The sequence below is a fragment of the Paralichthys olivaceus genome, chromosome 13 (assembly GCF_024713975.1).
Source record: "Paralichthys olivaceus isolate ysfri-2021 chromosome 13, ASM2471397v2, whole genome shotgun sequence".
Lineage (NCBI taxonomy): Eukaryota > Metazoa > Chordata > Actinopteri > Pleuronectiformes > Paralichthyidae > Paralichthys > Paralichthys olivaceus.
Genome location: NC_091105.1, coordinates 6412008 through 6425564, shown reverse-complemented (window position 1 = coordinate 6425564; position 13557 = coordinate 6412008). Strand labels below are relative to the sequence as shown.

The following is a 13557-nucleotide window of genomic DNA, read 5'->3' as shown; positions in this document are numbered from 1 at the left end:
TGTCCCCACCTACACTTGACCCCATGAAAAACATTTTTTTAGTGGAATGAAGGGCACTTTGCCTATTTTTTTTAAAAAGCAAAGGGTTACCTTCACTAAATAATTACTCTGCTCCTGAGTGAGTTTGTAAATTATACATCTGGCTATTTGAGGCAATAATTTATATTACAATCCTTGCATGAATAGACCAACATGTCCTGAAATGCACAGCAGGATATGCAGGTCTATCTGGCAGCAAATTGGTAACAGGCACTAAATAAAGGAAATCATTTATGAGCTATTCTGTGTTAGTCATTGTCACTGCAGGCGTCAGCTCACTTGCTCTCCCTTGGAGGTTGGTGACAGTTGATGAAGGTAATGTGGTGGGCATGTTACATTATGATGCTGTATTCTGCCCTTCATCAAGCTTTTACACAGAACAAAACAATGGGCAGCCAGACAGGATATTACTGGCCAGTAAAAGGTGGCAGCCACCTGACCACTAAATAGACCAACCTGTGGACCGGCTTCATGTATATAGGTTCAGTCAGCTCAACATTACAAATATAGTACAAACATTCCCTCTCTGTGCATTACCATCACTATAGCAAAGACTGGTTAGGGCTTTGCAATTTAAAAGACATTTACCCGCATTAGAGTCTTAAAGTAGCTCAGGTCTCCTTTCACTAATACATCAATGTAGGAGAAACCTCAGCCTTCTTTCATATTTTAACATTCCCTGTAGCCGTACACCGAGCTGGAATCTGCTGTCACTGCCTGTTAAATGCAACAGCGGCTCATCAGCTCATATCACTTTGCTTCAATTAGGTGGATGTGCTGAAACAAATTGAAAAAGCTGACCTCACCATTGCTTTTCATTTGATCTTTTGGGTCTGCGCAGGAGGAGCCATATGTCATGCTTAAGAAGTCTGACAAGGCGCTGGTTGGGAACGACCGCTTCGAAGGGTTTTGCATCGACTTGTTAAAAGAGCTCTCCAATATCCTGGGCTTCACGTATGAGATCCGCCTGGTGCCTGATGGAAAATACGGCTCGCAGGACGACAAGGGCCAGTGGAACGGAATGATCAGGGAACTTATCGAACACGTAAGTTGCACTTCATATTGGAACAGTTTGACATTTCTGGAAACTCACTATACAGGAAATAAGTAGCTGGATCAAGCAGCCAGTTAGCTTAGCAGATGTCAGACAACTAGAGAAGAAGTTACTACTCCACCCCAGGTATAGTCTTATAAAAAAAAACTTACAAGATGAAGTTTAGTGGTTATGTTTTGCTTTGTGTTCCAAATGAGGTGTTACATGTTAATTGGTGACCTTTAGAGGTGTTGGTATATAGATTTACACTAATTCAGGCAAGCTGTTTCCCCTTGTTCCCATTCTTATTGCTGAGCTAAGCTATTTTTATTTATTTTCCACACAGGCAAGAGAGTGGAATTAATCCTCTCAGACAATTCTTGGCAAGCAAATGAGCATGTTTCCTTAAAATGTCAAACTATTCCTTGAATATGCTGCATCTCTGCAATAAGGCAGCTACATATACTGTGAATGTTTTTTACATTATCACATGAACTTTCAAAAGCATGCCGTTGAAGTGAACTGCTGGTTATGTCCTCTGTGTGGACAATGACATCGTTATGATTGAGTACGAGTCAGGGGGAGCCTGCAAAGCTGTCAGTTACATTTATGGCACAATTATGTCAAGGTTGCCTAATGTTACAAGTGTGTCGATGCCAGACAAACCACTTCCTTCAGCTGAAGATCTGGGATGAGCAATTTAAATGCGTTGCATATTGTAAGGATACTGATAATCTTGTTGAAGCATAGTGGGCAATCGCAGCTGTCTGTACCAGACTCAGACATCCAGTGGCCATGAAGCAGCAGCTACACCAAAGTGATGGTGGCAATTCCCTGCTGGCATTTCATAAGTGTCCCCGTCAGTGCTCTCTCTTTGTCCTCAGCCCCATCAGGTCAGCGCTGTACTCAGCTGAAAACTTGTAATAGCTTAAGTGGCATTTAGTGCAGGGAATCGTATGGCAGGAGTCAATGGCTTGGTGCTGAAAGGGTTGGGAAAGGTGGACTTCCACTGCAGCACTTTGTATCAACATCCAAGCTTTTTGCTAGATCCATGTTGATAACAATAACCTTGAGGGAACAAATGGATTACTAAAGGCACTGACACCAAGATGAAGATGCATGGTTCTCTCATTTAAGAGCACATTCACTCTTTGTATTAGTCTATTCTTTGGTTTAAAGGGAGATGGTGCAGGTGTCTACTTAGTTTGTTCATTAACTCAGTCAAATAGAGAAAAATAATGAGTGTGACTGAGGTTTACATGTGTTTTGTAGCCTCTGGTGATTGAGACCTACTGAAAACAGTGCGGTCCATATTCTATATAGGCTCAATTTGCATTTGGTTTGCATCTTTAAAAACTGAGAAATTATAAAGCAATAGACAAATACAGTTCATGAAATGCATTTGAACGTGATTCTTTTGATAAGACACCATATATTTGAGCCTTTTTAGATCTATTGCCTTTGTAAATAGCAGCAGAAGTGAAGATTACAATCTGTTCTGCCAGTTATTGCTTTTACTGTTCGTTATCACATGACCAAGGATGCATGACGTCGCCTTTGTGGATTTTCAGTCGGTTCTATTTTGTGGTCTAGTGCTTTCCTTACCCTTGTCGGTATGGATAAGCTGTTCGTGATTCAGCAGACCTGAAACATAAACGTTAAGGCAAGCTCAAGAGATCTGACCCTCGAGTGATATGAGAGGCCAGCGAGGCGACAGAGCTAACTACAAACTACTGCAGCTGTATTTCCTCTAAACTTGTGAAATGTACTATGCAGTAAGTCGGGATCCATACAGAATGGTCCATTGGAAAATATATTGTAAGAATTCATTGTTTACACCACATACAAATAGATAGTGAAGGTAGTAGTTGGCCAAAGTCATAGTTTTATCTGTTCAATTTGTATTCATAACTACTTTCTATTAACCTCTTAAAAACCCATTGTCCCCACGCGGTAAAACAGATAAATAAGATCTGTAACAGTTTACTGGGGATCAGTGGCTTTACTTAAAAAAGGGTCATGACATTAGATAAGGTCTGTGGTAGTGTAGAAAACAGGGGAAAGTGTTGGTTTCGGCTGATAAAATGGTGTTTAAACACTAAGTCTCATACGTTAAAACTATCCGCTCCCATAGTGTAGCCTCATAAATCATAGTTGCACTATAGAAATTACACAAAACTGTTTGAATGACTCTTATTTTTAAGTGGGTTTATTAAAATCAGTTGTAAGCGTCCAGTCATGTCTGTAATCCATCAAGATCTGTTGCAGAGAATGAGATGTGACAGAGAGTAAAAATCTGTGTAAGCTTTTTATGTCTTTTGAATGCGATACTATTACACATTTCAATCCCTGTGAAACTGATGCTTCTGAATGAGTAACTGCGACGGTGCCAAGTGCAGAGATTTAGTATTGTGTAACATACAGCCCTTTATTAGCCTCTGTGTAGTCACAAAGCTTGCTGTGGTGCCAAAGGGCATTGTTTGGAAGGTGCTAAATGATGCAACAGGCCTTGTTAAACTTGATTTAGTCACAATAGATGATCACTTTAATCATGCTGTGATGCTAATGTTAACAGCGTGCATAGCACATCATTTGTTTCAGTCATGGCAATCAATCTTTGCTTCAACAGATAAGTTATAGCCAGCCCAAATCCTCTTACACATATAGATAGTGGACAAGACTTAGGCCTGAATGTTAATCTGAAGCAACGTCATTAATTTGTATTCAGGTAAAACATCCATATTTGGGCATTTTATGAGGGAAACATGTAACTGCAAGTGTGTGTGATCTTGATTTTAATCTCGGAAGCAGGATTAGGTAGATGTGAGAGTGGCTAACCAATAGCTGTAAGAGCATTAAACTGCTACAGCAGCAAACATTTCTCTTAAGTAAATCACATTCCAGACGACCTCATTCTGAAGCCCACTGCTTATGCAAAGTACCAATTTCTTGATTACATTAAGTGTGCTTCATCATTAGCCCTTTGTATATTTTGATACCAGACTACAGCATATGAGAGTGTTCGGATGTATCTATATTACTGTGTGTCGTCAGTACATAAACGTCACACAGTGCATTTGTTTCCCACAATGCATTTTTGTATAAGCATACCAATGTCTAATGAAACTTTTTTTTTATGCCAATACAAAAAATAGCTCTTTGTTGTCCAACCCATTATTTCAGCAAAGTGTATTTCTAAAATTACATCACAATCCTCTGATAATTTGCATTTTAATCTGTTCTAAATCATTAGGATAACACATTTGCAACACAATCATACTATTTAAATTATTCTTATATTAAACTACCTGCAATAAGATGCATATAAACTACAGAGTGTGCAAATAAGTGGCAAAAGCCTTTACTGCATTTTTGGAGTTAGAATAAATGCACTAATATCATCCACTGGTTTTAATGATTTCATTAACAGCTGTAAGAAGCAGATCAAAATACTGATGTTAAGTAAGTGCAGTATACAGTTAGTGGGTAAAAAATATGAACTTTAATTCAGTTGCAGTCTTGCAAAGGTATACGTATCTCCACAGAGCTGCGTCAGCTCAGGAGAATGGTCTGACTGCAGCCATTATCATTCTGCTATGGGGGAAAATGCTGTGGCTTGTTTATATTTCTTTTTAACCACACACAATTGTCTTTTAATCACAATTGTCTCGGGTGCCACTAAACCCAAGATGCAGTTACGCTGCGCCTGCAAAACTGTATTGAAGGGGAGGGACTTTTGGAACATGTGCATATGGGGAAGTAATCACTTCACTGAAAATGACCAAATTGACAGAAAGGAAACGGCACAAAACAGCAAAGGAGTGATTCTATGATCCAAATGATTGTCAAAACATGCCTTTGTAGGTTACTAGCTCAGAGGTAGTTGTCGTTTCACAGAGCTAAATGGACTTCGAAAAGGTTTACAAGCAGGAAGTGGACAGGGGGAGAATGGCTGGCTCAAACCTGAAGCCTATATTCAGCGAGTCAGACTATCTTAGTTTTAACTTCATAAATCCTCCAGACTGTTTGTCAGGTGAGAAGGTCCAGAGGGAGAATACTGCAAAGCCCCACCATCTGCAAACCCAGATAACACCAAGCCATGTGGCATGCACTATCAGGTTATCACGCATATGCCCAGTTTGTGTGCCTAAGCGGTAAGCAGAACAAGGACATGCAGCATGTATATTAACTTGCCGTAGGGATGTCTGCAATCGCATGCTGGTTGATCTTCCGGCTGAGTGGCAGGTTGGTTCAGAGCTGCATTTGGCAGCAGAGAACAGAGGGAGCAGTATGTGATGTACAAATTTGAATATTTTAAGAGAGACAGCAGAGGCACGGCAGGATGCTCTGGTTTTCCCATCTTTCTATCTCTTCAGAGTCCACTGTGCATTTAACCACCATGGTGCTGACCACAGGAGTACATAATCCACAGTGCCACATGCAAAGTGGAAATGTTTTCTTTCTGACCTTTGTTTACTGCTGTGTAGTAGTTATCAAGTGAATCTGTGGGAAGAGCTGTCTGAGCCACAGGGGAAGCTAAATTCATGTTATGAATAGCCTTAGGGCCCCGAAAATGAATAGAAACGATGGTTAAGCTGGTAAAAACAGAGAAGATGACATAGAATACATCAGTTCGCAAGAGGAGGGAAGGACATAGCTGCATCACTCAGCTCAGCCTTTCATCTCATTAAGATTGTATGTGTTTGTGGAACCGGCAAATTCCAGTCCTGTAGGGTTAGATGTCAGGGTTTTGCATAAAAAACACATAAGCTGTCTCATATTACTTGGTAAAAATGCTGTACGGTGAAGTGCTGTATGAGCAGGTCCTTTTCCTCTTCCACCGCTCGCTGTGTAGGAAGTAAAAAAAAGTCTCTCTTTGTGATGGGTCTGGTTTCTTGCAAGAAAGAGGTATTCAAGCATGAACCAAGCAGCTGGTTTCATTAACCTCCTGTCCAGACATGGTGCAGGGGGAGCTGTGGGGGACGTTGAAATGAACGGTAACCTTCCGAATATGCAGTCATTCACACACAATAGCTGACTGAAACTTATCTGTCATGCTCAGTCAAGTCCTTTGTATAATGCTATAATGGTGTCATTATGTCATTCTATCGACATTAGATAATGACAGTAAAGATGGAGCTGCATGTGATTAGAACAATGTCTGTTTTCATTGGCGAGAGAAAGATGTTTCACATTTACCATTTACCAATTTTACTATCATAATTAAAAGTAATGACTGTATATGCATGCGTGTTTCCACACTAAATAAAATAAATCTTAAAAATAACATTTTATAGTCTCCTGACACACAAGTCACAGTATCAATGATATAACATGACTAATACTCCATAGAATTTTCTCTGGAGATTTTACCCATTCAGAGTATTGTTTTGAATTGTGAATGCTAATGTCAGCTTGCTAACATGCTTGGACAAACAATGCTAAAATGCTGTAATAGGAAACAATTTCATAGTTGAGATATATTTATCAAAATGACTGTTCTTGGGCAAGACACTGAGTTTAAAATGGCCCCTGATTGCTGTGCCGGCAGTGTTTGTTAGAAGACTAAAAAAGTGATATATAATACAGTCAGGTTCATCACCAGTGTTATTAAGATTTATCCTCTGGGTACAATGAATTTTTGTACAAAATGTATTGGCAATTATTTTATGACAAACAAACAACAAAGAGAAAAAAAAACTAAACAGTTTTGTTTGTCCTCTACAGAGAGCAGACTTGGCAGTGGCTCCTCTCACCATAACCTACATGCGTGAAAAGTTTATTGACTTCTCTAAGCCCTTCATGAGCATGGGCATTAGCATCCTGTATCGCAAACCCAATACCACCAACAACGGCTTCTTCTCCTTCCTGAATCCCATGACTCCTGACATCTGGGTCTACATCCTGCTCGCCTACCTAGGGGTTAGCTGTGTCCTTTTTGTCATTGCTAGGTAAGTGCAAAATGTATATGCAAGTCTTCTCTCAAGTCTTTCATGCATTTGTCCATGGGACCCTTGAATAAACATAATTTTCTCAACTACTACTGCAGACTTTTGAGGACGTCAGCCAGTTTCTCTTACTGTGTTAGCTGCAAGGTAGTGATCAAGGCAGTTATGTCTGCATGGGTTCTCACACCTGATATGAAGCACCATGAGTAGAATCTACAGTATTTATAGTTCATCTTCAGTATAAAAACTAAAATTCCTGGCAGCAATAAGTGAAATTTATTATGGATAGTGATTATCAATGTGACTGAAAAGTACTTTACTTGTATTTTTCTTTCTTTTTGGTCATGAACGTTATGAATATCCTGTTAGTATCATTGTCAGTATTTCCTGCTGCTTCTCATGCAAAGTGGTGCTTGAGGAAGTTCTCGAAAATCGGGCATTGAAAGGAGTTCTGGGGTTTGAGAGCAAACAGCTGCACTCCTCTTTCCTCATTCGTTGTTGTGAGACCAAACAAATTCTCGAGTGGCTTCACATAAATACAAAATCATCCTAAATTGTTGCATCAGTTTTTTTTTTGTTGGGGGGTGGGGGGACGTCGGCCTAAGCAGCTAAAAAGCTGCATCTTCAAATGTGCACCATGTAACGATACGAAAAAGTGAACAATGAGAGGACACTTCAGCACAAGATGGCAGTTTAAAATTTAAAGATTTCAAGGTTTGGTTGTTCGAAACATCTGCTAGATCCCATTTATCACACTGCGAGGTACATTTGACTTATTTGTTCAAAGGTACACGTTACTTCCTAACTGTAAATGAATAAAATGCAGAGTATTAGCCTGTATTAGCCTTTACCTTAAAACTAAGAATGATTTGGGTGAATGTAAATAAATACTAGATTAGCATATTTTATTAAGTCCATATACAAGAATGAAAATATCCCCCAAAAATACAGAGGCTAAGATATGTTGGTTTGCCAGGAGTGAGAATTATGGGTAACACTTTAGTTAAGGGAACACAATGTTAGCCACTAATACATGAGTAATAAGTGTATGTGTTAATGATCAATAAGATCTGCATTAAGCATCACTACATATGTATTAGGTATTTATTCAACAATTTCTTATTCTTACTGAATAGGTCATTTTTTCTTGACAAACCCTTAATAAGCAGCTAGTTAGTCTTGAGGTTAAGTTGCTGATATATAGTATGGATCAAAGTAGACTCCTAATACATTGTCGCAATATGTTGCTACTCTGTCTCAATTAGTAGTATATTAAGACAGTGTATACGGAGTCTATAGCCTCTTTATCTTGACCCATACTAAATACTAATAACTTACGATCATAGCCAACTAGTGGCCTTCTAAGCATTTACCAAGAATAAACCAGTTGTTAAGCAAAAATAAGAATGTGTTCAATTAAGACCTAATACATGTATGCAGATGCTTAATAAAAACCTTACTAAGCACTAATAGATATCCTTATTAGTTATGTATTAATGACTAATATTGTGTTCCCTAAACTAAAGTGTTACCGAATTATGTTGTCATCTGTAGATTCATTTTGCAAATACATTTTTGGTATCATTTATTCCTTAAAATTAATTATGCCTATTTTTGAAGATGTCAATGTTAAGGAAGCAGGAAGACCACAACATTTGTTGTCTTTTTGTAGGATTTGTCAAGTGTAAGAGAACATTAATCATTCAAATCATATTATTCAAAACCAAAATAATTGGGTAGGTAAAGATTTTACTTTAATGCGGTTTAAAAGGACTGTGCTGTAACCAGCTCAAATTTGTCATAAAATGCATCTGTGATCAAATTTATCCATAGCGGATAATGTTTTTCATTAAACTTGTAAATTCTTGCCGACGACCATAAATCACAAATGCATTAGAGCTTTGTGTGGGAAAATAAAATGCAGTCAGTGTTGTTATAGTATGGAAATAAGTGTAATTTAATGACTAGCAGAACTGAAACATTAGTGGAAAGTGCAGGTCTGCAAACTTGGCACTTTTGCTTTATATGATGTTTGGATGCCAAGCAGGTTTCCAGAGCTCCTCTTGCATGTAAGGCTGTTCTCCTGGCCAACGGATAATAGTGTTGTTTAGCAGGCAATTTTGTATGTGGTCGCACAGTGCACAGTCTGAATGTGATGGCTTTTTAGAAATTAGCAGAAAATCGTGGCGATAAAAATCAGTCTTGTAACATTTCCTGTGTCGAGACAGCACTCAGAATAGATTTAAAAATAATATTCATTAATCTGTGTCATGTTTATGTCCCATTCATGAGAGGTTTGGATGTGCGGAGAGCAAATACATTTACCGTGCCTCTTCACTATCAACCTGCTTAAGTTATCTGACCATGGCTTTCAATTCCAAAGTAAAACAAAAATTAGACCAGGGGAATTAATTGAAATTGTAAGGAGCACCATATTAGTACGGCAGCAGCCTAAGGCCTCTCTGGAGTCTTAAGAGAAACACTCTGAAATGGAAACACTAGTCAGTATATTTTATAATTTAAATGCAGAGACTGCACCTAGAAAAGTCAACATACGACCAAAATAAAGCCTTTTGCTCAAAACCTCAGATGTTTAAATTGCGTGCATTAAATTAGAATGATTTGAATAGAGGAAGCAGTTTCATGATTAGCCAACAATTCTGTTGAGCATCTGATTAAATTGGATAACATTACCAAATATTTCTGCAGCATGTAATTAAATTGGAGTGTATCTATCTCTTGAATAATGTAAAATGTTTTTATATTCACTAGAGCCCATCACAATGGAGAATGCAGTCTTTAGGAATCAGCTTGGTGGGTTCCAGTGATATGGACTCTTTTACTTATCTGGTTTTGTAAGACCTTCTTCTGCCATTAGCACTTTCTGTATCTCCTTAAAGTAATAAATATGCCTTTATATCAGAGACAGTATCTGCACTTTCAGTGATTCAATTCTGCTGGAATTCATCTGGAATTCTTACACATTATATAAATATGTATTTCAAAAGGGGGAAGGCTGTGACATCAAGTATGTTTTATCTCAACTTCTGCCTTTTAAAATGACTTGAGCAATAAAGGTGTGAAGCATTATCAGGCAAGTGTCACATTAAATGGCAGAGATATGGAAATATTTGGTTTCATGCTACTTTAAGAGAAGTCCTCACATTCTCAAACGTGCCATTTTAAACCATCTGAAAAATACTCAGTGCCTCGTTGGTCACATTTACCTACAAAGCACATTAGAAACAGTTCAGGCGGTTTCTAAAGGTAAGACTTAAAAACCAACATCGTTTTGATCTAAAATGTATTTGACTTGACATTTCATGAAATGTTTTTACATTTACAAAACTGTAGATTGTTCCCTACACATACATGTCATGGTCAAACACAAAGCTGCATGAGTCACTGTTTATGTGTGAAGAACGCTTCAAACATCTGTGTGTCATTGTCAGTGATGATTAAACAAGTTTAAACCAACTCTTTTGTGACCATCAGCCATACCAAGTCTTATTATGTGTGTGTTTTCAGCTCATTGTTTGTTTTAGAGTCGATAGCCACGCTGTTTTAATGTCAAACTCATTTCTAGACGCAGCAAGCAGCAATTTTCAGCTAAAATGTTTAGATAAACCAAATGTACATTGAGTGCCAACCTCCAAATGGCAGACAAACAACAAACGACAGTATTGCAAAGGTGGATCATTGTCTGCTGTATTTTCCACTGCCACAAGTGGAACAATTAATTCAGATTGTTTTAAGAACTACTTTGTTGAGCTGCCTTCCTAATAATTCATTCTCTTTTTACTCGACACAAAAGGTGAAACTCGAAAATAGCAGCAAATCTCAGAATAGCTCTCATGCTAATCTGATTCAGTTTTTCCAATTCACAGTGTTCAGAAAGGATAAATACTAGAGGAAGTTTAGCATTTTCTCAGATCGGTAAAGCTTTAAAAACAGCTTTCTAAATTCTTGTTTCGTCCCAAGGTTCAGTCCATATGAATGGTACGATGCACATCCGTGTAACCCCGGATCAGATGTGGTGGAAAACAACTTCACCCTCTTCAACAGCTTCTGGTTTGGTGTCGGCTCCTTAATGCAACAAGGTACAGCGACACACACATTCCCTTCCCTGTCAAAAACAATACTGTCACACCGCCCCTCTTCTCCTGTGCATGGCTAGCTCCTACTTTCTGCCTCTTTAAGCTCCATGATTTCCATTCTGTGACTGTTTCATAAGACATTTACCTGTCAAGAACAACTGCAGAGCTCATGACAAAGGAAGGCTGTTGTCAGCTACCTGCTGTTTAAAAAAAGAAGAGTAGGTGCCAGCCACTTGTCAGAGATTGGCAGGTAAGGATAGAAAACATTGCCGCATTTATTTTTCCATAACACAGTCGCTGGCCCTGCACAAGAGCTTTCTGAGTGTCGGGACAGAAAAGGGTAACTCGGAGTACATGTCTGACAAATGCCAGCTGTCAGCCATGCTCCAACTGACTGGTGTGATGTTTTCAGTGCTGTATGAAATGGACTTTTGGTGACCTGCTGTAAAGAATCCATATATCTCAGTAAAAATAGCCAAACACCGAGCCTATTAATTACATATATATATGTGTATACACACAAATATGGACAATGTGACAGCTCCCATTGACTTGGGCAAGTGGGCCGTATATCTATCTAATAATTTCAGAAATCTCCGTCTGTCTGTATGTGGCTCGCATATTTCAGAAACCGTTCATCTTTGTAGGGGAGCACTTAGCAAGTGTATTGTTAAGGAAGTGGCAAAATGCAAAATTGAATTTGGTGCGATTTGGACATGTGAAACGTTCAATATTGACAATATTTGAATAAACTGACACTCTGGGACAGTGGAGGCTGGGACTCTTCAATGCAAGTGATGTTGTCGATCACAACAACAGCAACCATTGATTCTCCAGTTGGGGGGTTCTGCATACTGAGTCGAGCTTTATCAAGCTTTAAATAAACAGGTGGAAAGCTCTTTGTGCAGCAGTGGTGGTGCAGGCTCAGTGTTCTGTGGAGTGAGTCCAACAGCAGGTCTTTACTAGCTGCAGCTCTATTGCTGCTGTTTTTACTTTTACAGTTTAAGAAGGAGAGCTGCACCCAGCATTATTACAAGTCAAGCCCACCCCAAACAGGCTGGTTTAGAATGGGCACTGCACCAGTATAATGTACTGAACACATTTATAGCATAAAAACAACAGCAGCACTTTCATCTTACAACAGGAAAATCCCAACATACAAAAATTTCAGCTGAAGATTTAATTCTACCTTTAGACGGTAAAAACCAAATGATTACAAATAGGTTTTCACTCAGTAGGTGTCGCTTAAAGGGATAGATAATCAAATGAAGGCCCCAGAAATAACTTAATGAAGTCAACTGTGGAGGGAAAAAGACCCAAGTAATAAAATGTTTAACCTCAATGTAACAAGACAAATCAAGGAGGCTCGGAGAGACCCGGGAGTGGATCTGTGCCCGTAAGGATAGCAAACACATTCAGCAATTCATTAAGCACAGAAGCTCGGCAGCACTCTTGTGAAACTGCATAGCAGCTCTGCCAATTTGCTGGTGCAGACAGAGGGCTACGGATGTAGCTGCAGCTTGCAGAGGAGGGAGAGGAGAGGGAATCAAAACAAAATGAGCTAGTTAGTAGCCCATATTATTAAACTAAACAGTGGAGAATTTGCTATTATAATTTATACAGTGGCCCACAGTGTTGTCTGTCAATGCCTGAGCTTCTGTGTTTCTCATATTTACTGTGGCTGACTAAAGCAGCTGCTAATCAGCTCCTATTCATAGCTCCCTGAAAATATATGGGGGGAAAAAAAATCTCACTGGGAAATCAGAGTTAACATGAAGTTCATGTCTGAACATATGGTGCATATTTTCCGTCATGTTACATTAAAATTTTGACATGATCTTTAAATGAAACACTGTCAAAATATCTTGACAGTGAAATTGAACATGTGAGTCATCTGTGTTTTGATTTGACACAACTGATTGTGGGATCCTGCGACGCCCAGTCGTCCTACAGCGCCTTGTAGCACATGCTGCACGCTGGTATCTGCAGCGATGTATATTTTGTTAGTGTCACATAAACGGGCTACTCTTGCTCGTCTGCCAAATAGTGACAGCAACCGAGACGGGAGCCATTTCCATGACATGTTTAAAATGCAAATGGCGTGTTTGAGGGGATCCAAAAAAAAAAAAATCTACCAGCTTGTCTGTGGGAGGGAGGTGTCACAGATAACACAAAGAACACAAAATACGAGGAGGTGCAAAAGCAAACACTTTGTGCGCTTCAAATGCATTCCTGGGGGTCTCAGTAGGGTTTTGCTCACAACAAACATATGTCTGATCATTTTCCGCAAATTGGTTTCCCCATATAAAATAATTTTTGAAAGCATATTTGATTTATTCCCTATTCTCTCAACCTCCGTGACATTATTGCTTTCATATTCTACCCGTAGTTTTTAAGCCTGGAATATTATATTCTTTATTTGGTTCTTCATGCAAGATCT

At 38.9% G+C, this 13557-nt stretch overlaps 1 protein-coding gene across 1 annotated transcript in view; it reads left to right on the top strand.

Moving 5' to 3' along the window:
* The window catches only part of grik3 (glutamate ionotropic receptor kainate type subunit 3), an 84795-nt gene that overhangs the window by 59239 nt on the left and 11999 nt on the right, over window positions 1-13557 (top strand). The window contains exons 10-12 of the mRNA XM_069537442.1: window positions 881-1084; window positions 6800-7023; window positions 11002-11120. Coding sequence (XP_069393543.1) covers window positions 881-1084; window positions 6800-7023; window positions 11002-11120 — 547 coding nt within the window. The remainder of the gene's footprint in view (window positions 1-880; window positions 1085-6799; window positions 7024-11001; window positions 11121-13557) is intronic.